Source organism: Lolium perenne, chromosome 1, assembly GCF_019359855.2.
Source record: "Lolium perenne isolate Kyuss_39 chromosome 1, Kyuss_2.0, whole genome shotgun sequence".
Classification (NCBI taxonomy): domain Eukaryota; kingdom Viridiplantae; phylum Streptophyta; class Magnoliopsida; order Poales; family Poaceae; genus Lolium; species Lolium perenne.
In genome coordinates, this window is record NC_067244.2 from 798,142 (window position 1) to 826,002 (window position 27,861).

Consider the following 27,861-nt stretch of genomic DNA (forward strand, 5'->3'; position numbering starts at 1 on the left):
GGTTATACTTGCATACGCTAAGGAAGGCACGACCTGATCTGGCTGTGAAAGTTCAGCGAACCCTGGATGAAGAGGGTCGTCCACGAAAAATGGAGTGGCGTCCCAAGCAAAGGAAAGCCGATGATGAAACATCGGCTGGTACAAACATGGTGCTCGTCCTTCCGACGGAGCTTAGTGCTCCACGATTCTACGATGCACTCAAGGTGGACGACAGCAAGTGTTGGGGGGATAACCCCCGGTACGCCAAAGGCATGCCAAACCGGATGGTTTGAGCCATCAAGATACCGGTTTAATGTTCTTGCCGGAAGCCTAGTAGGAATCCGGGAGAGCAAGGCTAAGCCGGTATCCCCAAAGGGGTATGCCGGAACCCGGTAAAGAAGATACCGGAAAGGAGAGCCTGTCGGCAGGTCTGGTCAAAGATTCTCTTCAGAGCAAGAAGACAAGGATGAGCCAAGCAAAGTAACTTTATTCAGAGCCCTGGCGCCAAAGAGAGAGGTGACGTCCAAAGAAGCCGGAGGACATCAGCAGCCCTGATAAAAGAAGGCCCCGGTGTCATCTATGATTAAAGTAGCTTTGTACAGTAGCCTGTTAAAGTAGCTTTGTACAGTAGCTCTGTAAAGTAGTTTGTCCAGTCAAAGATGCCATTAGGGTTTCTTGCAGTGTAAGCCACCCTCTCCCCTATATAAGGAGAGGGGGCAGCCCTTCTTCACGGGCAAGCAAGTAGGTACGCGCGTGTGTAGGAAGGCAGAGCCTGTAACTTGTGAATCAATGAAAATGGTGATCTAGAGGGAGTTCTTCCTTGTGTCTTTCTTCTTCAACCTCTGGCCTTGGCCAAGTTCTTGAGGAAACCATCCGGAATCTCTTCCCACCTGATCGCAAACCCTCCCCCGAATCCTCTTGCGTCCATTCGGCCCCAATCTAAGCCATCCTATGGCATCTGCTCGTTCACCACGACGACAGTTGGCGCCCACCGTGGGGCATGAAGTGGCGCTTGATGGAGTTCACATTCGGGCGGGCGTCCTCGAGGTCTCCGGCGAGCGTACGGTGTCCGCGTTGGTGCAGAGCATCTACGCCATGGACTTCATCAACGACAACGCGGGCTGCTTCGCCAACGGCGGCGTCTTCCCCAAGAACGGCCGCATCATCGAGTTCGGCAGCCACCGCGTCTACCTCGGCACCGTCCCCGTGCGCCAGCGCCTCTCGCCGGTGCTGGTGGCACCGGACCCGCCAAGATGGCTTTGTGCTGGCCGCGCCGCCGGTAGCGTTGAGGTAATGATGACCGGTGTGGCTGGTGCAGGAAAGGAGGTTGCGGCTGAAGGTGCCGGTCGCGCGGTTTCGACCCGTGCGGCTAAGCCACCGCTGGAGCGTGGCGCAGGCGCAGCGGGAGCATCATCCGCGCCACCGGAGACACCGCTCCAGGCGGCGATGAACGTCCTCGCCACCCCCATCGCGCAGAACATCGACCCGACAGCGGCTCAAGCGGAGCTGGAGGCGCAGCGCCAGAAGATCTTTGGAGAGCGGCTAGGACATCGTCAGGGCGCAGCGCGAGCTGAACCTAACCGTACGTGAGTACAACGCTGCCCATGGCTTTGCTTCTGTTAGCGCGCATGCTGCTAGGGTGCCGGAAAACCGGCTAAAAGCTCGCAACCTAGATCAAGATTTGCGCAAGGAGATTTTTGCCGGCAAGAGCGCCTCTGCATCTGTTAGCATCGTGGAAAAGCCTAAGTATAGCAGCCCGGATAAAACTATAAAAGCTGCTAAGGCTGCAGTAGAGCTATGTGAGTCGCTTTCCGGAGAGGCTTTGGTAAAGCAGCAAGAGCGCGTCAGAGAGCTGCTGGAAACCATAGAGCAGCAAAATGCTGAGCAGCTGGCTAAGCTGAACAAGGCAGCGGCCTCAAAATCCGCGCGTTCAACAAAGAATGCCGGTAGCAAATCCCATGGGCAGGCTTCGTCCCCCCATCCGGATAGAAGGAGAGAAAAAGAAGTGAATGCGCAGCAGATGACCGTGTACGATCCGGTTCTTGCCGGAAGGCAACAAGCCGGGCAACACGATGCCGGTAGAAAAAGCCAAGGGGCAGAGCGAGGCTACGCCAGAGGCTATGCCGGAAACAATCATGCCGGTAGATATCAGACCGGGCAAAACTATCGAGCTGCAAGGGCAGCGTACGACGAGGAGGAAATGGACCCCCCAAGGTACCGGCAGGCAAGGGCCGCGGTACCAGAATGTTACGATGAAGCCGATTCCACCAGACCGGCAGCGTATCGGAACCCGTTGGGAGAACGCTTGGGAGAGAGATACTTACCGGAACGGGATGCGAGGCACCGTCTGGATAGAGTGTACTTGTCAGAAATGATCGAGGAGGAAGGTCCTCCAGGTCCAAAGTGTTTTGGCCCAAGGATCATGAAAGAAAAACCACCAGTTCGCAACTTTATGTTGCCCCGTGACACAAAAACGTATGACGGCACCACAAAGCCGGAAGATTGGCTCGCGGATTACGTGACCGCGGTATACGTTGCAGGCGGTGGAGGAACCGTAGCAGGAGGAGGAAACCGGCGTTGGGCCGTGAGGATCATACCATCGTTTTTGGTTGGACCGGCAAGAATCTGGCTAAACAACTTGCCGGCAGGAAGCATAAATGGCTGGCTGGATTTTGAGGAGGCCTTTGTGAGCAATTTCAGCAGCACCTATCAGAGGCCAAACAGGCCGCAGCAACTTGCTCTGTGTGTGCAGCGTCCGAACGAAACAGACCGGGATTATCTGGCCCGGTGGAACACCACAAGGAACTCCTGTGAAGGGGTAATCGAGGCACAAGCCATTGCTTGGTTTAGCAGTGGATGCAGAAGAGGTTCACCGTTGTGGCAAAAGTTGCAGCGCAACATGCCGACAACGTTGGCAGAAATGATACGTGTGGCGGATAGTTATGCGTTGGGAGACCCAACGCAGCCGGCAGTGCAACCGGAGCCGGAACAGCTGCGCCACGAACAGCACCGGGACAACCGGAATAACAAAAGAAGAGAAGAGTTTCCGGATCGAAGGTACGGTCCGCAGCAAGTTGCTGCTGTGCAGGAAAACTTTGAGGCCAGCGACAGCCAGAGGCAAAAAACCGGATCGCAGCCATGGGCGGGTCCTAAGAAACAATGGGTGGAAAAGAAACCTTGGGTCCAGAAGAAGAACTGGCAAGAACCCGCAAAATACACCATGGAAGCTGCCATGGATCAACCTTGCCGGTGGCACACGCCGAATCCGGCACATCCGTCAAACCATCTGACAAAGGATTGTACCTGGACCAAGTACTTGATGCAAAAAGGAACAGTGAAAGATGCGCGGCCACCGCAAGACATGCCGCGGCAGCAACAACAGCTACCGCCACCGCCACCACTTACCGGGGCAAACGCCTTACCGGTGCAGCCAAACCGGCAGCAGTACCAGCAAGTTAACCGGGTGGAGCAAAATGATAACCAGCCACCTCCACCGGCACCTTTAGGCCGGAATGTTTACGAAGATCCACATCTGTGCTGTGTTGTCTTTGTCACTGAGCCAACAGACCGGCAAAGTGTACACCGGCGCTCCATGGAGGTCAATGCTGTGATGCCGGCAGTTCCCAAGTACATGATGTGGTCCAATCAGGAAATTACCTGGTCATCCAAGGATCACCCAAAGATCATGCCTAATCCGGGTGGATATGCTCTTGTTGTGGACCCGATCATGAAAGGGCCGCAAACTCGAGTGAAGTTCAGCAAGGTGCTGATAGACAATGGCAGTAGCATCAACATCATGTACAAGCACACCATGCAAACGCTGGGCATAACAGAAAACATGCTTCAGCCAACGCGCACAACGTTCCATGGAATCGTTCCTGGCTTGTCCTGTGCCCCGATAGGAAAAGTTCGGGTGGACGTGGCATTTGGAGGACGTGACAATTGTCGGGTGGAAAATCTGGAGTTTGAGGTGGTGGATCTAGACAGCCCCTACCATGCATTGCTGGGGAGACCGGCATTGGCAGCCTTCATGGCCACCACTCATACGGCTTACCTCAAGATGAAGATGCCGGCACCTCGTGGGCCATTGACTGTGGTGGGAAACTATAAGATCTCACTGGAAACAGCATCTGCCGGATCAAACTTAGCAGAATCGCTGGTGATCGCGGAGGAAAAGAAAAGAATGCAGACAGCTGTTGCGCTGGCTCAATCCTCGCAAATGAGCTTAGCAGCAATGAGTGAAAACATGGGCACACCGGCATTCAAGCCAACCAATGAAACAAAGAACATTGTGCTGGATCCGAAACACCCGGAGCGCACCGTTCGTATCGGTGCCGGCCTTGACCAAGCATAGGAAGGCGCGCTCGTCAGCTTCCTCCGTGAGAATCGGAATATCTTTGCCTGGTCAACTGATGATTTGGTAAGTGTTCCGAGGGAGCTGGCTGAGCACTCTCTAAACGTCCGGAAAGATGCCAAGCCGGTGCGGCAACCACTGCGCCGGTTCGCTGAAGACAGAAGAAAGATCATAGGAGAAGAGGTAACCAAGCTGCTAGTTGCCGGGTTCATTGTGGAGGTCACGCACCTGCAGTGGCTGGCCAATCCGGTAATGGTTGAAAAGAAGAAAGATGAGAACATGGAGGCAAAAGCTCCGAAGGTGTGGCGCATGTGCATCGACTACACCAACCTGAACAAGGCTTGCCCAAGAGATCCTTTTCCTTTGCCACGAATCGATCAAGTGATTGATTCAACTGCTGGGTGTGAGTTGTTGTCCTTCCTGGATGCCTATTCCGGTTTCCACCAAATTCCTTTGAAAAAGGAAGATCAAATAAAAACTGCGTTCATTACCCCGCACGGGGCTTATTGCTATGTCACTATGCCTTTTGGGTTGCGCAACGCTGGTGCAACGTACCAGCGCTGTATGCAGAAATGCTTGTTTGATCAAATTGGAAAAAATGTACAAGTCTATGTGGATGACATCGGGATAAAAACTAAGGTAAAGAACACTTTAATCGATGACATCCGGCAAACATTCGATAACCTAAGACGGTTCCGGATGAAACTCAATCCGGCAAAATGCACCTTTGGTGTCCCCGCCGGCAAGCTGCTCGGTTTCTTAGTATCAAGCCGGGGCATAGAGGTTAATCCGGTAAAGATCCGAGCAATAGAAAGAATGGCTATCCCTCGAGAGTTAAAAGATGTGCAAAAGTTTACCGGAAGCTTGGCATCGCTAAGCCGGTTTGTAAGCAGGTTGGGAGAAAAAGCTCTGCCACTCTATGCTCTCATGAAAAAATCCGACACGTTCGTCTGGACCCCTCAGGCAGACGCAGCGTTTAAAGAGCTGAAAACAATGCTAGCCACAGCACCCATACTGGCTTCACCTCTAGAAAGAGAGCCTATGCTGTTATACATAGCAGCAACAAACCGGGTTGTGAGTGTAGTGGTTGTAGTTGAAAGAGAAGAGGAAGAAAAAACCGTCCAGAGGCCGGTATACTACTTGAGCGAGGTGCTCTCCCTCTCAAAACAAAACTACCCTCACTTCCAGAAAATGACTTATGGCGTGTACATGGCCGCCACCAAGCTCAAGCACTACTTTGAGGAGCACCCCATGAAAGTGGTGAGCGAAGCACCAATTTCCGACATCATGTGCAACAAAGATGCCAGCGGCCGGATTGCGAAATGGGCAATCCAGATATCACCGTACGTACCGGTGTATGAAAGAAGAGATGCCATAAAATCACAGGCTTTGGCTGATTTCCTTGTTGATTGGGCGGAGATGCAGTACAAGCCGCCAGATCAGAGGATAGAATACTGGAAGATGCACTTTGACGGATCCAAGCTCAAGGAAGGTCTAGGTGCCGGTGTGGTGCTCACTTCCCCAAAAGGAGATCACCTCCGGTATGTTTTACAAGTGCATTTCAGGGCATCAAACAATGTCGCTGAATATGAAGCTTTGATCCATGGGCTTAAGGTCGCAAAAGAAATCGGTGCGCACCGGGTCATTTGCTATGGAGATTCAGACCTTGTGGTACAGCAGTGTTCCGGGGATTGGGATGCAAAAGATGCCAACATGGCCTCGTACCGGTTTCACGTGCAAAAGATTGCCGGGTTCTTCGAAGGATGTGAGTTTCACCATGTGCCGCGAGCAGAAAATGAGGCCGCGGATGCTTTGTCCAAGCTGGGCTCATCTAGGCAAGAAATCCCTCCCGGGATAGCTTTGGCTCACCTAAGAGTGCCATCGATCAAACCGAGCCCGGAGTCAGAATCAATTTTTGTACCAGAGTCACACATAGTACCCATGGATATCGATGAAGGGAACCCGGGGACTGCTCCGGCAAGTTCGGGGACTGCTCCGGTAGGCTCGGGGACTGCTATACCCATACCGGAAGAAATGATGCTGGTGGATAGCATGGAGATAGACGCACCGGTGTTTTTGGTTCGAGAGATACCATCATGGGTTAAACCTATTAAGGAATTCCTGATCAGCGGCACCTTGCCGGCTGACGAAAATGAATCAAGGAGGATACAAAGAAGGTCCAAAGCTTACACATTCATCAATGGTGAGGTGTACAAGAGAAGCGTTACCGGTGTCCTTCAAAGATGTGTGGAACCGGAGGAAGGAAAAGAGATGCTTGAGGAAATTCACCAAGGAGAATGTGGGCATCATGCTTCGTCAAGGGCGCTAGTAGCAAAGGTATTCCGGCATGGGTTCTATTGGCCCACTGCTTTGGAGAACGCTGAGGATTTGGTAAGAAAATGCAACGGCTGCCAGAGGTACGCCAAGCAAAACCATACCCCAGCATCCGGTTTAAAGACAATACCGCTAACATGGCCATTCGCTGTTTGGTGCCTTGACATGGTTGGACCATTCAAAACTGCAAGAAGCAGCATGACTCACATCTTGGTCATGGTGGATAAGTTCACCAAGTGGCTGGAAGTAAAACCTATCGCAAAGTGTGATGGGCATACAGCTGTGAAATTCTTGAAAGATGTCATTTTGCGGTATGGATACCCGCACAGCATCATCACTGACAATGGAACCAACTTTGCTCAAGGTGAGTTCAAAAGGTTCTGTGAAGAAAAGAACATCCGGCTGGATTTGTGCTCAGTGGCACATCCACAAGGCAATGGCCAAGTGGAAAGAATGAATGCTTTGGTGCTTTCTGGTATCAAGCCCAGACTCATTGATGCGGTGGAAAAGTCACCGGGATGTTGGCTCGATGAGCTACCATCAGTACTGTGAAGTATAAGAACAACCCCAAACCGGTCTACCGGATACACTCCTTTCTTCATGGTCTATGGAGCAGAAGCGGTGATACCAACCGATATCATTCATGATTCACCAAGGGTACAGCTCTATACCGAGCAGGAGGTCAAAGAGGCCAGAGAAAACGATGTGGACTTGCTAGAAGAAGCAAGAGAGCTGGCTTTGGCAAGAACAGCCATTTACCAGCAAAACCTAAGACGCTATCATAACAGGAAGGTTAACCCGAGAGTTTTCCGGGAAGGAGATCTTGTACTTCGCACAGTGCAGCGCACTGAAGGCCGGCATAAGCTCTTGCCACCATGGGAAGGTCCCTTCATTGTAAGCAAGGTGCTTCACAATGATGCATACTACTTGATTGATGCACAGGAGTGGAAGAAAGGAAAGGCGGACAGGTCCGGAGAGGAGAGCAAGCGTCCATGGAACGTAGCTCTGTTGCGCCCTTTCTACTCTTGAAGTGGTGGTGTAAGAAGTTCCTTTTTGTACCTTGTATGCTATGAATAAAAGATGCCGGAACCTTGAATGAATCTCGGGGACTACCCCAACTTAAGTTGCATGTAACTTGTTTATTTTTTCAGTTTACCGGTTGCTTATTGAATGTTTTTTCTTTCCGGTTTAGTAGTGTGCTAAATCCTACCGGAGTCTTCGACTCTGCTGCTGTCCGCAAACCGGCTTCATGGCAAGCAAGATAAACCGGTAGGAGATAAGCACATGAACTGCGAAAAGGGAGAGCAGGAAAGAACAATCCGGAAAGTTTAACTAACCCCGGTTAAACCGGTTTTTTGCAAAATTTCAAAGTTATTTCTAAGTTCAAGAAGATGTTTGTTTGGTGAAAGAACCTTGTGCTCATACGCCAAAGAACGCCCAGAGAAGGCAGGCAGAGCCAAGGCAAAAGAACCAAGTATGCATCAAATTGGATGCGGAAGCAATTGAGAAATCTTTGCAGTGCAGGATAAAATCAAAACCAAAAGCAAATTATGCTAAGGCAAACTCTTAAATACTTAGCTACCGGTATAACCTACCGGCAGGAAATGTTGTAGCACAACCACAGGCAAACTTAAGTCTTACATCATAAGCCCCGGCATTCCGGGGCAGAATTTAACAGACATTGTCTTAAGGTAAACAGGGCCAACAGGCATAGCAGGCAAAGATATCGTAGAAGGTCATCAGGCAGCAGGGGCGTCGGGTGGAGCAGCACCGGCCTCGGCATCTTCAGGAGGAGTAGCGCCGGCTTCGGGAGCTTCCGGCGGCGCGTCCTCGGCAGCTTCACCTTCATCTCCCTCGTCTTCTTCTTCCTCATCGCTGAGGTAGTCCTTGACGCCAGGAGGGGGTGGGATGAAGGTGCGGACCTCGGCATACTCAGCGAGCCGGTATGCCCGGTCCTGCCGCTTCGCGGAGAGCGCCGGGTCGGTGTCCGTGGGAGCGTCCGCGCGAACACCTTGGAGAGCATCCAGGTCAAGAGCAGGGTACCATGAGCACACAGAGCGCAGCGCCGTGTCAGCTCCGGCACGAGCCGCGGAACACTGCCACTCGCGGATCCGGTGCCCGGCGTCATTAAGCCGCGAGGCGGTGAGGGTGATATTCCCCGGCAGCTCCTCCTCAGGCCACAAAACCTTGAAAACTTGGATGGCAGCGGCTGGCAGGTCAGCAAGAAGCCGGTCGACGGAGCGCATATGCTGAACACGCGCGGAGAGGGCGACAAGATAGTCGTACCCATCCCAGTGCGCATCCAGATTTGGAAATTCCCGCGCAATCCGATCCTCCCTCACCTTCTTTAAGGCAAAGACCTGGGATGCCGGGAAGTGCTCTACAGGAAGAAGGAAAAGCATAAACACGAGACACCGGAAAGAGTATGTCGGAAAAAACATGTCGGAAAAAGCAAGGAACAAAGATAAATCTTCAAAGGAAAAAGCTTATAAGCAAAAGAAGGGGCAAGGCAGGAGCTTACGGAGGGCTAGCGCATCTATCTGCATAACCAACCGATCGTACTCCCGGTGATCGGTGGTCATGGTATCAATAAGGCGCTCCGCTGCCTTCCGCGACTTCCTTTCCTCCTCCAGTTCTGCCGCGAGGACGGTGTTGGCGTTGGTGGAATCCTCCACAATCTCCGCCACCCTGGCCTCCGCTGCTACCCGGGCGTCCTTCAAGGCTTGCTCATGCCGGAGCGCGGCTTGTATAGCCTGCTCCTTGAGCTCCCCCAGGGCGGTCTTCTGGGCCTCCAGCACCTCGTTGTGCTCCTTAAGGAGCTGCTCCTTCTCGCCTAAATACCGAAAAGAAAAGTCTTAACAGGCAACAATAGATCAAATGAAAAAAGAAAAGGGTTAGCAGAAAAAGATGGTACCTTGAAGCTTGGCAACCTGGGCCTTCAGGGCCTCGAGGCTAGCTTCCGGAACAACTGTTAAACAAAAAGTGCGTAAGTATCAAGGAAGGAAACATTCCGGTGAAAAGATACCGGAGGCAAAAGAAACAAACCTTGGCAGTGGCTGTGGGCCTCAGCAAGCTCCCGGTGCTCCCACAGAAGCTCCTCGAAGAGTTGCTTCCGGGTGTCAGCAGTGCTCTGTTTAAAAGAAAAAATAGTTGAGAAAGAAACAAGGTTTCAACCCGAAACTCGGGGACTGGCAGTGCCGGTTTTCCGCATTTTTAAGATAAGTTTTGCGCTAAGAACAAAGTTCTTAACCCGAAACTCGGGGACTGGCAATGCCGGTTTTGCGCGTTTCTAAGGTAAATTGTGTGTTAACAAGAAGGTGTTTAACCCGAAGCTCGGGGACTGGCAGTGCCGGTTTCACGCTAAGTTTTAGGTTAAAGTTTTGCGCCAAGAGCTGCGCTCTCACCACAAAACTCGGGGACTGGGAGAATAGATAAGATCCGGAGAGAAAAAGAAACCGGCATCAACAGAAATTATAAAAGAGATTTAGCAGAACTTACCACCACGTTGTTGGTGGCATCGTACCAAGCACTGTCGAACTCTTTCACGGCGCGTTTAAGCCGCGTGAAATGTTCTTCAGTAGACCGGGCCCCGGCGGGATCCGGTGCCGGAAGGCGATCCTTCCCCAGGCCGCGGGTAGAAGCAGAGATATCCGCCTCATTCCACTTCTGGGCATAAGGGAGAAGGTGCCCCAGGTCCTTGCCCGCGCGCTTCAGATTAACAATCCGGCCCAGGAGGCCGGTGGGCTTGTCTTGTGCAGCGAGCGCGGCGGGGCCAACGTGCAGCACCACATCTCCTGAAGCGCCAGAGGCGCCGCCCTCCACAGCCTTGCCGCGGGAAGCCCCGGGCTTGAGGAAAGTGGTGATCTTGGGAGTCCCCGACGGCGCCGGTTGCTTGGCCGCGGAAGGTCCTTGGCTAGGCGGCGGTGTCGGCGTGGCCTTGGGAGGAGAAGGTACCGGCGCGGAAGCATCCGGCGCGGTAGGGGAAGAGCTTGCTTCTTTCTTCTTCTTCTTCGGGGGAGGAGGAACCAGAGGTTCCGCCTGCCCGGCATCAGTCTGGCCGGCGCCGATGTTGCTGGCGCCGGTGTCTTGGGTCTCTGGAGGGGAGGTGAAGCCCTCCTCCGCGCGGTGATCTGGAGGTGTTGGGGCCGCGCGCCCCGAACTTGTAGTGCCTCCCGAAGGGGAGGCAGAGGTGTTGCCGGCACCAGATGGTACCGGACTTGAGTGAGGAGGAGGAGTTGAAGTCCTCGCGGAGCCGGTGGAGCCAGCGGAGCCGGCAGAGCCAAGCTCAAGCGCAGGGCTGAGAGAAAGGAAGAACAGAGTAAGTTGGGAAAAAGCAACCGGAAAAGAACTCGGTGGAAACCAAGAAAGCATAAAAAGAAGATAAGAACTTACCCGGAAGACATCGGCATCCGCTTCTGCTTATAGCGCTTGGTGCCCACCTGCTTCCCACCAATAACCTCAGTCCGAGGGCGTTTGCCGGAAGAAGCATGGCTGGGGCCGGCGTCGGCAGCTGGAGGATCGCTCTTTTGGCCCTCGGCCATGAGCTTGCCCAGAAACTCGTCGCCAACCTCGGCCTGCAGCGGGGGGACATGCTCATGGACCTGTGGTTTGTTGCTGGCTGAGGGAAGATCTACAGATTGGAAGTAACAAAAAGGGTATAAGAAAACGAACAGGAAAGCTACCTCGAGTATGGTCAAGTCATCAGACGAACCAGCAGGTTCCGGCGGAGACTTGCCGAGGCGGGAAGCTGGGGTCCGGCCCATCCTTAGATCCAGCCAATGAATGACAGGATCCGGATCGTACTTGTCCAGGGGCCTCTTACGGCGAGGGCCTCGCCGGTCTGACTCGATCCGGGGGAAGCGGGCCTTGGCCTGAAAACAAAGGAAAAAGAAAGATTAGACACAAGTACAAAAGTTACCGCTAATACGACCAGAGCCGCATATCTTCTTAAATCTTCGGACGGAGGGTTCCTGCGCTCGAGGGGGCAAAGGCCCCACTCCCAGTCATCCGGCATGTCAGTTTGGCAGATCTGACTAGCCTTAAGGACCACGTCCTCCTTGCTCAGGGCCAGGCCGGTGATCTTAGTAGGATCACCGGGGCCGTACATCTCACTGATCTTGTGAGCACGCCGCTGGAGGGGAAGCACCCGGCGGCTGATGAAAGTGCGGATGATATCGTCGGAGCAGATGTCGGTGTCCTTCATCAACCTCTGCATGAAGCGCACCACCCGGTTCGTCTCGGCGTCATCCCTTCCGGGGTTGTACTGCCAATTAGTCTTGGCTGGAGGCGCCGGATTGAATGCCGGCAGGTTGATGAGGTCCTCGTCGCCCGCATTCCTCACATAGAAGAATGTCGTCTGCCACAAGCGGCAAGACTCGAGGCCATTGAACTTAAAAAAGGGGCTCCCTTGACGGGAGCCGATGATGCAGGACCCGCATTGAACGGGGGGTTTGGGGGCAGGAATGTCCTTGCCCTGGACCGAGTTGATCCGAAGGGAGAAAAAGCGGGCAAACGTCTCTCGAGCGGGACGGATGCCAATGTAGCCTTCCATGAAGGCCACAAAGCAAGAAAGGTAAAAAACGGCATTGCCGGGGAGATGATGAGGTTGGAGACGATAGAAATCAAGGAACTGACGAAAGAAGTCAGAGGCAGGAAGGCCGAAGCCACGCTCAAAGTGAGCAAGGAAAACAACAGTTTCACCGGGTTCGAGCACCGGTTGGATTTCGCCGCGAGGAAGCCGGCAGGTGACTCCTTCCGGAATCCTCCTGGACCGGTAGAGCCAGTCGATCTCGTATTGGGTCACGTCGGAACCTCTCCAGGCTCCGCGTGTCTTGTCCTTTCCGGAGGCCCGGCTAGATGTGCCGGTCTCTTGTTTCCGGCTGGACGTCTGACCCATCCGGGCGGCGTCGTCGGTTAGCCCACCGGAAGCGTTGCTATCCTGAGTGCTAGAGGTGGCCGCAGGGAGAGACTCTTCACTAGGCATGGGGATCTAGAAGATGCCGAGATCTACCGAGAAACAGTTTTCCCCGAACGAACCCACGCGCGAAGATCTACGAGTAAGAAGAAAAGCAAAACAAAGAGCGAATAAATACTCTACCGTCCCAAGATCCAAAGTGCAAGAGGAAAGGGGTAAAGGCGCGTCGAGCCTAACCTGGGGCGGCGGAGTTGCGAGGGAAGAAGTTCGCTGGAGAAACGGCGAGCCTGCGACCGGCGAGGAAGTCCGTCGGCGGCGAGGCGAAGAAGTGCTTGAGGAAAGGCGAATGCGGCGGGCTCGGCGGAGTCGCTGCTGAGGATCTCCGCGCAGCGAAGTCCGGCGGAACGCAGGCGTGAGTTCGCCGGGCGACGGGCACGAACGAGCGGCGGAAGACGAAGAGCGGCGGAGAGCACGGAGGCGAAGAACTCTGTGCGCAAGGAAGTGGGGAATGCGGAGAAGATGAAGAGAGAGCGGCGGTTGCGCTTATAAAGGAGAAGGGAAATGGGCTGGAAACCGCTGGGCCGCGGCGGTTCGCCTCGCGGCCCACGGCGGTTCGCATCATGGGCCGCCACGTGTCAAGGAGATACACGCAAAAACAGGTGGCCACACGGAGATACCCAAAGGATCCAGAACGGCTAGTGGGATCCGCTGCGGTGCATTTAATGCGTGCGCGGGAGTCGAAACGATGTGACAGCGGACACTGGCGCGTCAGTTACAGTGCGCATGTCACTGACAGGCGCGGGACCCGATATATTCTCGACTTCGCCGAGGAAGGAGTAAAGACACAAGGTGCCGGAGAAAAGAGGTGCCGGAACAAGCCTTGCGAAGAGAAGAAAAGGAACAAGGGTAAAGGTGCCGGAACCAAGCTCAAAGGATGAGTGACTAAACCGGTATCTTAAAAAGATGAAAACCTGGCATGGTCTGTAGGAAAGAATCCTCCAGACTATACCAGCTTCGGGGACTAATGTTGGGGGGATAACCCCCGGTACGCCAAAGGCATGCCAAACCGGATGGTTTGAGCCATCAAGATACCGGTTTAATGTTCTTGCCGGAAGCCTAGTAGGAATCCGGGAGAGCAAGGCTAAGCCGGTATCCCCAAAGGGGTATGCCGGAACCCGGTAAAGAAGATACCGGAAAGGAGAGCCTGTCGGCAGGTCTGGTCAAAGATTCTCTTCAGAGCAAGAAGACAAGGATGAGCCAAGCAAAGTAACTTTATTCAGAGCCCTGGCGCCAAAGAGAGAGGTGACGTCCAAAGAAGCCGGAGGACATCAGCAGCCCTGATAAAAGAAGGCCCCGGTGTCATCTATGATTAAAGTAGCTTTGTACAGTAGCCTGTTAAAGTAGCTTTGTACAGTAGCTCTGTAAAGTAGTTTGTCCAGTCAAAGATGCCATTAGGGTTTCTTGCAGTGTAAGCCACCCTCTCCCCTATATAAGGAGAGGGGGCAGCCCTTCTTCACGGGCAAGCAAGTAGGTACGCGCGTGTGTAGGAAGGCAGAGCCTGTAACTTGTGAATCAATGAAAATGGTGATCTAGAGGGAGTTCTTCCTTGTGTCTTTCTTCTTCAACCTCTGGCCTTGGCCAAGTTCTTGAGGAAACCATCCGGAATCTCTTCCCACCTGATCGCAAACCCTCCCCCGAATCCTCTTGCGTCCATTCGGCCCCAATCTAAGCCATCCTATGGCATCTGCTCGTTCACCACGACGACAGCAAGCGCATCAAGTCAGAGGTTGGGCTGGTTTTATCCACCAGCCTGACCAAGTAGCTGAAGCAAAGCGATGAGCAAACGTGGCGACGCTGATCCTTGTGATCGGCCCCAAAAATTATGAAGGAGCATTACAGAACCTTCAGTCAGCGCTTCAATCGATATGGAGGCCGATTCCAGCAATCGGCTAAAATTATCTTCACCACATGTTCTGCTTGTGTTCAGCATCGAGCTACTGGGCAGCGGCCACGTCGGCGGATGAAAATCAGCACGAATCCTCGCGGAGCCGACGTGCAAGTGCAGTGCCCTGGCTAACCACAAAAGCCGATATCTGCAGTCATCTGGCAGATTCGGCTCGGGGGGCATATAGTCAGATGAACATGCGCAGATAAACATGTGTAAACATGCGTGCAGTGAAACATTGGGGGCCGATTAGGAAAAATCGGCCAATAAAAAAAAAATTTGCACAAGAAGCGAAGCCGATGCGCAGCCATCGACTCTAGTACAGTTACACAAGACCAAGACCTACTGGCTATGTGCTCAAAGTTCACATCAACATCGACGTTCAGTAGAAGAAAGCTGATCAACGACCTGTGCGTCCTCGCCGGTATTCTCGCCTTGATTAAGGCTCGGGGGGCAGCTAACTTGGTAGATGTTCTGTTTTGGGAGCCGATTGGAGTCGCATCGGCGACCACACATCGTGATCTTCTCTGAAAACAGTTCAGGTGTTGCAAAAAGAAAACTGCTAAAGCTACGGAGAGGAACCGGAAAAGGAGGCCGTCGGCTTTACAGGTTTTGGACCGTCCTGTCACTGCAAGAAAAGGAAAGGGACTCGATTCTCAAAATAGCCGATGAGTAGTCATCGGCTAAGGGGCTGCGAGAAATCATGGTCAGATATCAAATCACAGCCTGAATTTGAGAAGTGCTTGACTGGCGGTCTAATCGACATTTGAGTCCGGCTTCACGGGCGTCCAAAGGAAAAGGAATCCGATACGTTGCTATCGGTCTTGGTATGACTAGCGGAAGGAGTGAAATTGGATTAATTGAAAGAACAATTTCATTAATTCAAAGGAGCGGCTTTACAAGAAAGAGCCGATGGCTCTCAAAAGAGGGATATGGTGCCTAGTGCACTGCTACTACTAGTCCTACTCTACTAGTCGTCGCTGTCCTCATCGTCGCCGTCGTCGAGGTCGTCGGCGCTGCTCCCAGGAAGCTCCTCGTCGCTGCTACCCCAGCCCTTGGCCGGAGCTTCGTCTTCCCCGTCATCATCATCATCCTCGCTGTCCGCCGAGGAGCAGAAGCGCTTGGTCGGCGGATACCCGATGGAGGAGGAGGATTCATCCTCCTCCTCTTCCTCCTCGTCATCATCATCGTCTTCGCTGTCCGCCCAAGCGCGGAATCGCTTGGCCGGCAGAAGCTTAGCGGGGGGAGAGGGGCCGCCCTCCTCTTCTTCTTCCTCTTCCTCTACTTCTTCCCCCTTCCCGTCGGGGGAGGTGGGTTTCGCCCAAGGATGGAGGTCGTCTTCACTTTCGCTCATCAGCTCCCCATTGATGAGGAACTTGAGGTCCTCTTCCCCATCGGTCAGAGGCAGGTCGCCCTCTGGCGCGTGATCGGAGTTCCACTCCGGCTCGCTCGAAGAGAAGGACTGGAGGGAGAGGCCGGAGGAGACAGAGGAAGAGGAAGACATCGTTACAGGGGAAGAGGGTTTTTTGGTGCCGATGGCTGGAACAGAGGAAGGGGATGAAGAGAGCTAATCAATCGGCACAGTTAAATAATGAGAAGCCTGGTGGAAATTTAATGCCATTGCAGTTTCCGAGGAAGTGATGCCAAAGCTATCGAATTTTGCAGAGAAGCTGGAAAGACAGGTCATCATGATGAAGAATACTGCGCCAGGTCTGCTCTGCCACGACATGACCCTTCGAAGGAAAAACAGAGTGGTTTTGAAATTATCATTGCCAAAACCAGGGGGGCATGTGTTATCACCAGATTTTGGCCAAATCAGGAGGTGGGCCGTAAGGGAGATGGGCATGGAAGGTTACATGTGGAAGATCTCTAAAGCGGCCTTGCACGAAGACTTTGGGCTAGATTGCCCGTGTATCTTTAGTTATAACAGATCGCATCTTAGATTAGAAGATAGAGTTTTACCCGTGCACGGTTAGGTGCACGCCTAAATTAGAAAGTCCCCTGGACTATAAATATGTATCTAGGGTTTATGGAATAAACAACAACCAACGTTCAACCAACCAAATCAATCTCGGCGCATCGCCAACTCCTTCGTCTCGAGGGTTTCTACCGGTAAGCAACATGCTGCCTAGATCGCATCTTGCGATCTAGGCAGCACAAGCTCCACGTTGTTCATGCGTTGCTCGTACTGAAGCCTTTTTGATGGCGAGCAACATAGTTATCATAGATGTGTTAGGGTTAGCATAGTTCTTCGCGTAACATGCTATCGTAGTGCAACCCTGGCATATCTAGCCGCCCTTACACCTATCTTAGGTGTAGGGGCGGCACCCCGCTTGATCATTATTTAGTAGATCCGATCCGTTACGATTGCTCCTTGTTCATCGAGGATTAGTTTAATATCTGCAATAGTTAGGCCTTACAAAGGGTTGGAGGATCCAGCGGCACGTAGGGTGTCGTTTGCTAGTCCTAGACAGGATGTTCCGGGGATCAACCTCGTGTTGGTTTTTAGGCCTGTTATCACCAGAATTTGACCGAGCCAGAGGTGGGCCGCGATCAAGATGGACTTGAAGAATATACATGTAAGGATTACGTGAATCGGCCTGTTATGCTGAGTTTGGGGCTAGTTTGCCTTTGTATCTGTAACATATTAGGATACGTGTCGGTTAGTTAGAATTTTACCCGTGCACGGTTAGGTGCACGTCTAAGTTAGAAAGTCCCCTGGACTATAAATATGTATCTAGGGTTTATGGAATAAACAACAACAAACGTTCAACCAATCAAATCAATCTCGGCGCATCGCCAACTCCTTCGTCTCGAGGGTTTCTACCGGTAAGCAACATGCTGCCTAGATCGCATCTTGCGATCTAGGCAGCACAAGCTCCACATTGTTCATGCGTTGCTCGTACTGAAGCCTTGTTGATGGCGAGCAACGTAGTTATCATAGATGTGTTAGGGTTAGCATAGTTCTTCGCGTAACATGCTATCGTAGTGCAACCCTGACGTATCTAGCCGCCCTTACACCTATCTTAGGTGTAGGGGCGGCACCCCACTTGATCATTATTTAGTAGATCCGATCCGTTACGATTGCTCCTTGTTCATCAAGGATTAGTTTAATATCTGCAATAGTTAGGCCTTACAAAGGGTTGGAGGATCCAGCGGCACGTAGGGTGTCGTTTGCTAGTCCTAGACAGGATGTTCCGGGGATCAACCTCGTGTTGGTTTTTAGGCCTTGTATAGGATCGGCTTACGATCACCGTGCGTGGCCGCGAGGCCCAATCCTGAGTAGGATGATCCGATTATGCGGTGAAAACCCTAAATCGTCGTAGATCTCATTAGCTTTATCTTGATCAAGCAGGACCACCATATATTCGTGCACCTTGTACGAATCATGGGTGGATCGGCTCCTTGAGCCGATTCACAGGATAACCTGAGAGCCGATCGAGGCTCGTATTTAATGTTTATGTGTATGCCATGCAGGAAACTAAGCGAGGCATCTCCATCACCTTCCTGACCAGGTATAGGTCAGGTGGCACGCCCTTGCAATCAGCATCGGACGTGTGACCAGAAGGCTTTGCGGGCCGTCGCTTGGAGGGACCTCGGCCAGCCGCAGCCCTAGGTTGTTCCCGGCTCTACGGTGTTGCCCGTCGCTGCCCGCCGGTGGGTTTCGGACGTCAACACATTCTGGCACGCCCGGTGGGACAGACTTCTACATCAACCACCTCGCCATCTACATCTGAGATGGCAGACGGCACGCCAGTCACATACGAGGATCTGACCGACGAACTCAAGAAGAAGTATGATGAGATCAAAGTCATCCTCGAAGCCGACCTCATCGGCTCTTTCCACAGAACCCGTTCACATGGCATCAGGTGGAAGGGGTTCTCGCCTAATGGTGCACTAGATGGGATAGACCTCTCTGCCCCGTCGGAAGAACGCACCAGGTCCCTGCGGCAGGAGATCAACTACTTGGTGGCTCACTCGCTACACCGCCACTCTGAGAACCTGGTCAACACGTTGGAGCGTGTCGCTCTTCGCGTGATCCAGGAGATCATGAGGCACCAGTACTCGCCGTCAGGGCCAGCTCTCGGGACGCATCAAGGAGAGTTGCCACTCCAGTCCCGTCCGCCGCTGCCATATGCGTTGGCAGCACCAGAAGTGTCGGCTTCACCGGCATTCGTCGTCTACAAGATCGGTGGTGACCCTAGTGACTACCAGTTCTTGCCTGAGGCACCTAAGGAGATCCCTCACGGGTACACGTGCACGTATGTGCCAGATTGTGGTAACTGGGCACTCACAAACCAGGCCACAACATCAAGGACTTCTGGGAAAGCAGGAGGGACGTCAGCAACAGATCTTGAGAAGCAGACGTGGCTAACTAAATACGCCACCCCGACGAACCTCCAGAGCTCAGCTCCTGCAGTTGGCTCAGAGCTGGAAAAGCAAACATGGCTGGCTAAGTACGCCACCCCGGCGAATCTTCAGAGTTCAACTCCTGCAGCCAGCACAGCGGATCAGATCAGCAACATCCTGAGAGACCAGTTCGGCATGGTGCCGAAACGGAGGGCAATCGGCTATTCCAAGCCGTACCCCGACGACTACGAGATGATCCCGCTGCCACCTAAATATCGGCTCACTGATTTCTCCAAATTCAGTGGATAAGATGGGTCCAGCTCCATCGAGCACGTAGGCCGATATTTGGCACAGCTAGGACCGGCTTCAGTGTCGGATCAACTACGCGTGAGGCTCTTCTCACAGTCCCTCACGGGATCGGCTTTCGGATGGTACACCTCGCTACCACCAGACTCCATCCGGACTTGGAAGCAGTTGGAAGAGCAGTTCCATATACAGTACCATTCAGAGGCTTCTGAGTCTGGCATTGCCGATCTAGCACAATTACGTCAGAAGCGTGGAGAAACAGTGACAGAATACATCCAGCGCTTCAGGAATCTTAGGAACCGATGTTATTCGGTTCGTATAACAGAAAAGGAAGCAGTCGAGTTGACAGTAGCGGGCCTTGTAACACCGCTCAAGGACATGGCCTCCCAAGCAGACTACCCCTCACTGGCGCACATGGTTCAGAAACTGTCGGCATATGAACAGCGCCACCCGGACCTGTACCAGGATAAATTCAAACGTGCAGTGGTCCTGGTCGATGCAGAGGAAGACGGAGTTTCTGCGGGAGGTCAAGAGGTAGCAGTGGCTGAATGGACTCGGGGAGGAACCCCCGTGTCCTGCAAATGGGTAAAGCCACCAGGCCCGCCCCGGGGGTTTGATTTTGACGTGACCAAAACTAAGCAAATCTTCGACCTCCTGCTCAAGGAGAAGCAGCTGACGATTCCTGAAGGTCTCAAATTTTCCACGGTGCAAGAGCTGAACGGAAAGCCATACTGCAAATGGCATAACTCGCTCTCCCATGCCACCAACGACTGCAGGGTGTGGCGTCAGCACATCCAAGCGGCGATAGAAAAAGGGCGTCTGATTTTCAACCAGTACGCCATGAAGGTCGACACCCAACCCTTCCCCGCCGTTAACATGGTAGCATGCACTTACCCTAAAGGTTGCCAGCCAGGATCCTCGTTCAGCATCAACATGGTAGGACTTGGACATCACGCTGGCAAGGATGAAGACGAGGGCAGCTGCTCTCGTAGCAAGGATACAGAGGAGGCCGCTCCACGCGATCGGCTCCGTCATGATGGCAAGCGCTACGTCACAGAGGGAGAAGTGAAGAATATAAGATATCAACGACCCCTCTCTGATCACCTCCTCAACAAGTATGTGAGTCAGTATGACCAACGCCGACGATCCAGCGATGATGATGAAAGAGATCGTCTGGCTAGAGAAGCCAGAAGACATCGTCGGCACAATCACGATGAGGAGGAGCACGAGCGCCGTGCCAAAGAAGAATCAAGGGAGCAAGATGACAACGACAGGCACTGGGACTGCCCCTTCTTCAGACACTGCTGGGATTCAGGAATGAGCCGATTGCCCACAATCGGCAATTGCCCAGAATGCAACCCGAAGAAGAAGGAGGCAGCCAACGTATCTGTGTTCAGGCGCTTAGGGCCTCTCCCACCACAAAGCAAACGCGCTGAGTCCCCTCGGTGGGCGGATCTCGAGGATTCAGAAGACGAGGGACAAGAAGAAGAAGAAAACAGGTACCACCGTCCAAGGTGGTGCCCTGATGGACTCAGCCGTTCCCAAAAGCGCAGGGTTCAGCGATTGCGCGGCTTGGAGGAAGCCGAAAGGTTATACTTGCATACGCTAAGGAAGGCACGACCTGATTTGGCTGTGAAGGTTCAGCGAACCCTGGATGAAGAGGGTCGTCCACGGAAAATGGAGTGGCGTCCCAAGCAAAGGAAAGCCGACGATGAAACATCGGCTGGTACAAACATGGTGCTCGTCCTTCCGACGGAGCTTAGTGCTCCACGATTCTACGACGCACTCAAGGTGGACGACAGCAGGTGCATCAAGTCAGAGGTTGGGCTGGTTTTATCCACTAGCCTGACCGAGTAGCAAGAACAAACCGATGAGCAAACGGGGCAAGGCTAATCCTTGTGATCGGCCCCAAAAATTATGAAGGAGCATTACAGAACCTTCAGTCAGCGCTTCAATGGATATGGAGGCCGATTCCAGCAATCGGCCAAAATTATCTTCACCACATGTTATGCCTGTGTTCAGCATCGATCTACTGGGCAGCGGCCACGTCGGCAGATGAGCGTCAGCACGAATCCTTGCGGAGCCGACGTGCAAGTGCAGTGCCCTGGCTAACCATGAAAGCCGATATCTGCAGTCACCTGGCAGATTCGGCTCGGGGGGCATATAGTCAGATGAACATGTGCAGTAAACATGTGTACAATGAAACATTAGGGGCCGATTAGAGAAAAATCGGCCAGTAAAAAAATAAATTATACGAGGCGATGCGCAGCCATCGACTCTAGTGCAATTATACGAGGCTTTGGTGCATCCTCTCTGACATTCTCGCCTCGAGTAAGGCTCGGGGGGCAGCAGGCCTGGTGAATGCTCTGTTCATGAGCCGATTGGGGTACCATCGGCTGATCTTTCGTTGCAACCTTCTTCACAGATGATGAGTGTTAAAGAAGACCATTAGGTTTGGTTGGAAGAATTCAAAGGCTTCCCTGAAGATTCTACATTATCCACCAGATTTCAAGGTCATCAGTTGAAGAATGGAAGGGTGAATTTTTAAAGGGCTGATGCATTGCTATCGGCTCATTACGCATTGGCAAAGGGGACAAATCGGCAAGGTCAGTAGAAGAGGAAATCGGCTAAATTAAGCTCGGAGGAAATCGGCAAAATCAAATTGGGAAAAGTTCTTCATTGATAGGCGAGATTTCTTACATAAAGAGCTGATTGCTCTCAAAAGGAAGTACTAGGGGATACATTGCCCCATCTACTGCTACTGGCCCTATACTAGAGGTCCTATCTACGGGCCGTCGCTGCCCTCGTCGGCGCCGTCGTCGCCGCTGTCGGCGCTGCTCCCGGCGGGCTCGTCATCGCTCCAATGGCCGCCGACTGGGCCCTCTTTGTCCTCGTCCTCTTTGTCAGCGTCGTCGTCGTTGCTGTCGAAGTCGCTGAGGTTGCCCGGCCAGGGACAGAACCGCTTGGCCGGCGGCTCGTCGGAGGAGGTGTCGTCCTCCTCCTCCTCCTCCTCTTCCTCCTCCTCCTCGGGGGAGGAGAAGTCACAGGAGAAGCGATCGTCGTCGCTCTCCTCCTCTGTCTCCCCGTCGACGAGGAAGCAGAGGTCGCTTTCCCCATCGGTCAGGGACTGGTCGTCCTCCGACCAGATGGAGAAGTCATGGCTAGACTCCTCCCCGGCCTCGATGGCGCGGCGGGTGTTGGCTACGTGGACCTCCGCCGGGTTCGGCTCCGGCGTCGGCTCGCGAGAGGAAGAGGACTGGGTGGAAAGATCCGATGAGACAGAGGAGGAAGAAGACATGGTGGCACAGGAGGGCTTTTGGAGTGCTAATGCGAAGAAGATGCAGAAATAAACTGTGCGGAGCTGTTAAATAAAAGGGGATATAGTGGAAATTCAATGCCACAGCAGTTTCCGAGGAAGTGGTGCCTAAAAGAAAAAAAAAACTGCCAGGTCACGCGGAGAAGTTGAGAAGGCAAGGCATCATGATGACGGATACTGCAACGGTTCTGCCACGACATGACCCAACGAAGGAAAAGCAGAGTGATTTTGGAATTACCAATTCCAAAACCAGGGGGGCATGTGTTATCACAAGAATTTGACCGAGCCAGAGGTGGGCCGCGATCAAGATGGACTTGAAGAATATACATGTAAGGATTACGTGAATCGGACTGTTATGCTGAGTTTGGGGCTAGTTTGCCTTTGTATCTGTAACATATTAGGATACGTGTCGGTTAGTTAGAATTTTACCCATGCACGGTTAGGTGCACGTCTAAGTTAGAAAGTCCCCTGGACTATAAATATGTATCTAGGGTTTATGGAATAAACAACAACAAACGTTCAACCAATCAAATCAATCTCGGCGCATCGCCAACTCCTTCGTCTCGAGGGTTTCTACCGGTAAGCAACATGCTGCCTAGATCGCATCTTGCGATCTAGGCAGCACAAGCTCCACGTTGTTCATGCGTTGCTCGTACTGAAGCCTTGTTGATGGCGAGCAACGTAGTTATCATAGATGTGTTAGGGTTAGCATAGTTCTTCGCGTAACATGCTATCGTAGTGCAACCCTGACGAATCTAGCCGCCCTTACACCTATCTTAGGTGTAGGGGCGGCACCCCGCTTGATCATTATTTAGTAGATCCGATCCGTTACGATTGCTCCTTGTTCATCGAGGATTAGTTTAATATCTGCAATAGTTAGGCCTTACAAAGGGTTGGAGGATCCAGCGGCACGTAGGGTGTCGTTTGCTAGTCCTAGACAGGATGTTCCGGGGATCAACCTCGTGTTGGTTTTTAGGCCTTGTCTAGGATCGGCTTACGATCACCGTGCGTGGCCGCGAGGCCCAATCCTGAGTAGGATGATCCGATTATGCGGTGAAAACCCTAAATCGTCGTAGATCTCATTAGCTTTATCTTGATCAAGCAGGACCACCATATATTCGTGCACCTTGTACGAATCATGGGTGGATCGGCTCCTTGAGCCGATTCACAGGATAACCTGAGAGCCGATCGAGGCTCGTATTTAATGTTTACGTGTATGCCATGCAGGAAACTAAGCGAGGCATCTCCATCACCTTCCTGACCAGGTATAGGTCAGGTGGCATGCCCTTGCAATCAGCATCGGACGTGTGACCAGAAGGCTTTGCGGGCCGTCGCTCGGAGGGACCTCGGCCAGCCGCAGCCCTAGGTTGTTCCCGGCTCTACGGTGTTGCCCGTCGCTGCCCGCCGGTGGGTTTCGGACGTCAACAAGGCCTTGTCTAGGATCGGCTTACGATCACCGTGCGTGGCCGCGAGGCCCAATCCTGAGTAGGATGATCCGATTATGCGGTGAAAACCCTAAATCGTCGTAGATCTTATTAGCTTTATCTTGATCAAGCAGGACCACCATATATTCGTGCACCTTGTACGAATCATGGGTGGATTGGCTCCTTGAGCCGATTCACAGGATAACCTGAGAGCCGATCGAGGCTCGTATTTAATGTTTATGTGTATGCCATGCAGGAAACTAAGCGAGGCATCTCCATCACCTTCCTGACCAGGTATAGGTCAGGTGGCATGCCCTTGCATCAGCATCGGACGTGTGTACCAGAAGGCTTTGCGGGCCGTCGCTCGGAGGGACCTCGGCCAGCCGCAGCCCTAGGTTGTTCCCGGCTCTACGGTGTTGCCCGTCGCTGCCCGCCGGTGGGTTTTGGCAGCAACAAATTTTCTCTTTCTTGCAATCTATAATAGCTCCACAAGTATTTAGAAAAGGTCTACCAAAAATGATAGGACAATATTTACTAGCAGCAGAACCAAGTACCAAAAAGTCAGCAGGATATTTAATCTTACCGCATAGAACTTCCACATCTCGAACAATACCAATTGGAGAGATAGTCTCTCTATTAGCGAGCCGAATTACCACATCAATATCTTCAAGTTCACAAGAACCAATTTCGTGCATAATCTCCGTGTAAAGCTCATAAGGAATAGCACTAATGCTTGCACCAATATCACATAAACCATAATAACAATGATCTCCAATTCTAACAGATAGCATAGGAACACTAGCTTTCTTAGACTTATTAGGATGTGAAACAATATTAGAGGCATCTTCACAGAAAATAATATGACCATCCTCCACATTTTCAGTCACAAGATCTTTAACTATTGCAACAGTAGGTTTAACTTTTATTTGTTCTTCAGGTTCTATAGGTTTCTTTTCACTTTTATGAACCGCACTATTTATAACAGAGTACTCCTTCATTTTAGCAGGGAAAGGAGTTTTTTCAATATAAGCTTCAGGAATAACATGATCAACAGTTTAAACTACAACACATTTATTTATAGATGAATCAATTTTATCTTTATACGGTTCATGATACTTATCAAAATTCTTCCTAGGCAATTCATAATGAGAGGCAAAAGCTTTATAAAGATTTGCAGCAACTTGAGAATCAAGACCATAAGTAGCACTCATATTACGAAATTTATCAGTATCCATAAAAGCTTCAATGCATTTGTAATCATAATTTATACCTGATTCTCTATCTTTGTCGTTCTCCCATCCTTCAGTATTTTCCTGGATCCGATTAAGAAGGTCCCTTTTAAACTCTTCTTTGTTGCGCGTAAATGATCCAGAACAAGAAGTATCCAGCAAGGTCTTGTCTTCAAAAGAAAGTCTTGCATAGAAATTATCAATAATAACATTACCAGGAAGCTCATGAATGGGGCATTTCAGCATTAAAGACTTCAATCTCCCCCATGCTTGGGCAATACTCTCTCCATCATGAGGCCAAAAATTATATATGCGGTTCCGATCCTTGTGAATTTCACTTGGAGGATAGAACTTAGAATAAAACCGGGGCACAATATCATTCCATTCAAGAGAATCCCCATTATCCAGTAATTTATACCAATGCGCCGCTTTACCAGACATCGATATAGAGAATAGTTTCTTCCTCACTTCATCCATAGCAATACCTGCACACTTGAATAAACCGCATAATTCATGTAAGAACAGTAAATGATCTCCAGGGTGGACAGTTCCATCCCCTGTATAACGGTTATACACTACACGTTCAATAATTTTCATAGGTATTTTGTATGGTATCTCTTCCTCACCTGGCGCCTCATCCACTACCTTTGCAGTAGTAGTAAATTTCCAAAATAAACACTCAAGAGAAGATCTCTCCATAATGAATTATGGCAGCAGGCAGAAATAAAATCAGCACAAACAGTAGAAATTTCCCTTACCAATTCCACTTACCAATAGCGCTTCACTCCCCAGCAACGGCACCAGAAAATAGTCTTGATGACCCACAAGTATAGGGGGTGTATCGTAGTATCTTCGATAAGTAAGAATGTCGATCCCAACGAGGAGCAGAAGGTGTTGACAAGCAGTTTCGATGAAGGATTCACTGTAAATGCTCACAGACAAGTATTCAGGGGGTTTTGATGTAACAGATGAATAAAGTACGAGTAAGTAAAGTGCGAGAGTAACAATTGCAGCAAGTGGCCCAATCCTTTTTAGCACAAAGGACAAGCCGGTTTATTTACTTATAATAACCAAACGTTCCTGAGGACACACGGGATTTTAGTCTAGTGCTTTCGCTACATACGGCTAATTAATCTTCATTGTTTTGATAAGTGTTGTGTGGGTGAACCTATGCTAATGTACCGCCCTTCCTAGGACTAATACATACTTGTGATTATACCCCTTGCAAGCATCCGCAACTACAAGAAAGTAATTAAGATAAATCTAACCACAGCCTTAAACTCTGAGATCCTGCTATCCCTCCTGCATCGATATACCAACGGGGGCTCAGGTTTCTGTCACTCCGGCAACCCCGCAATTGGCAAACGAGTACAAGATGCATTCCCCTAGGCCCATAAAGGTGAAGTGTCATGTAGTCGACGTTCACACGACACCACTAGAAGAATAACACCACAACTTAAATATCATAACATTGAATATTACTCAACCATACTTCACTACTAGCATTTAGACTTCACCCATGTCCTCAAGAACTAAATGAACTACTCACGAGACATCATATGGAACATGATCAGAGGTGATATGATGATGAATAAAAATCTGAACATAAACCTTGGTTCAACGGTTTCACTCAATAGCATCAATAACAAGTAGAAATCAACACCGGGAGAGTTTCCCCTATCAAACAATCAAGATCAAACCCAAATTGCTACGGCGGTGATGATGTGCAGCGGTGGAGATCGACGGCGGTGATGATGATGAAGATGATGATGATGGTGATGGAGATGTCCAGCTCGATGACGGTGACGATGGCGTCGATTTCCCCCTCCGGGAGGGAATTTCCCCGGCGGATCTCAGCCTGCCGGAGAGCTCTTTTCTCTCTGGTGTTCTCCGCCTCGCAGAGGCGGCTGTGACTCTTCGCGACCTATCCCCTGGAGCTTAGGTTTTCGGGACGAAGACGTTCGCGAAGAAAAAGAGGCGAGAGGGGGCTGTGGGCCCCCTCCTCACAGGGCGGCGCGGCCAGGCCTTGGGCCGCGCCGGCCTATGAGGTGGGCCCACCTCGGGTCCTATCGGGTCCCCCTTCTGGCTCCCTTCGTCTTCTGGAAAAATAGGATTTTTCATATAATTTCCGTCAACTGTTGATCTTCCGAAATATTGCATTCTAACGGCGCTTTTTCCAGCAGAATCCTGACTCCGGTGCGCGATCCTCCAATAGTCGTGAATCATGCAAAATAGATGAAATAACATAAGTATTATCCCCAAATATGAAATATATCAATGATTAGCAGCAAATTATGATATAAAATAGTGATGCAAATTGGACGTATCAGCCAACGCCATCATCTTCTCCGGCACCGACAGCTAAGAATTCCGGCGAACCTGACCACCCTGAGCTTCGTCGACCACACCAACACAACCAGGGTACAAATGCGCACCTCGAGAGCTATTATTTGCATAGTTTCATCGCCTGTAGCTCACCGTAGCTAATTCACCGGAGCTGCTCCACCGCGGGATTAATTTCCGGCGACACTCCGGTGACCCCCTCGAAAAACCAGTAGCACCATCAGATCCAGCGTGTTGAGGAGGTTCAGAAAAGCCTACTCGCACGTCCTGGGGGGCCATATATCGGCAGCGCCGTCCCCAGGTGACCACCGGCGTCTAAACGCCGGCGAAGTCAACGCACTCGGTCATACTTGACCAGTCACCGCTG

At 51.7% G+C, this 27,861-nt stretch overlaps 1 protein-coding gene across 3 annotated transcripts; it reads right to left on the reverse strand.

Moving 5' to 3' along the window:
• Window positions 1-7,556: 7,556 nt before the first annotated feature.
• On the reverse strand, window positions 7,557-11,480 carry LOC127296419 (uncharacterized). 3 transcript variants are annotated; one of them, XM_071825725.1, is made up of 7 exons: window positions 11,350-11,480; window positions 11,060-11,268; window positions 10,166-10,964; window positions 9,713-9,797; window positions 9,582-9,635; window positions 9,189-9,500; window positions 7,557-9,047 (listed from the first exon to the last, which is right to left on the reverse strand). In XM_071825725.1, the coding sequence occupies exons 1-7, from the start codon at window positions 11,428-11,430 to the stop codon at window positions 8,407-8,409; spliced, it is 2,181 nt and encodes a 726-aa protein (XP_071681826.1). In that variant the 5' UTR covers window positions 11,431-11,480; the 3' UTR covers window positions 7,557-8,406. The 3 variants fall into 3 exon arrangements, with proteins under 3 accessions (XP_071681826.1, XP_071681829.1, XP_071681822.1); XM_071825728.1 differs by having other exon boundaries at window positions 11,060-11,297; window positions 11,379-11,475; XM_071825721.1 differs by having other exon boundaries at window positions 11,060-11,474.
• Between the last annotated feature and the right edge of the window lie 16,381 nt (window positions 11,481-27,861).

Coding starts and splice junctions, on each gene's coding strand:
- LOC127296419 (XM_071825721.1), bottom strand. CDS start 11,430: ATGGGCCGGACCCCAGCTTCCCGCCTCGGCAAGTCTCCGCCGGAACCT. Junction 10,965..11,059: donor CGGATGCCGATGTCTTCCGG/GTAAGTTCTTAT, acceptor CCTTTCTCTCAG/CCCTGCGCTTGAGCTTGGCT. Junction 9,636..9,712: donor GGCCCACAGCCACTGCCAAG/GTTTGTTTCTTT, acceptor TTTGTTTAACAG/TTGTTCCGGAAGCTAGCCTC.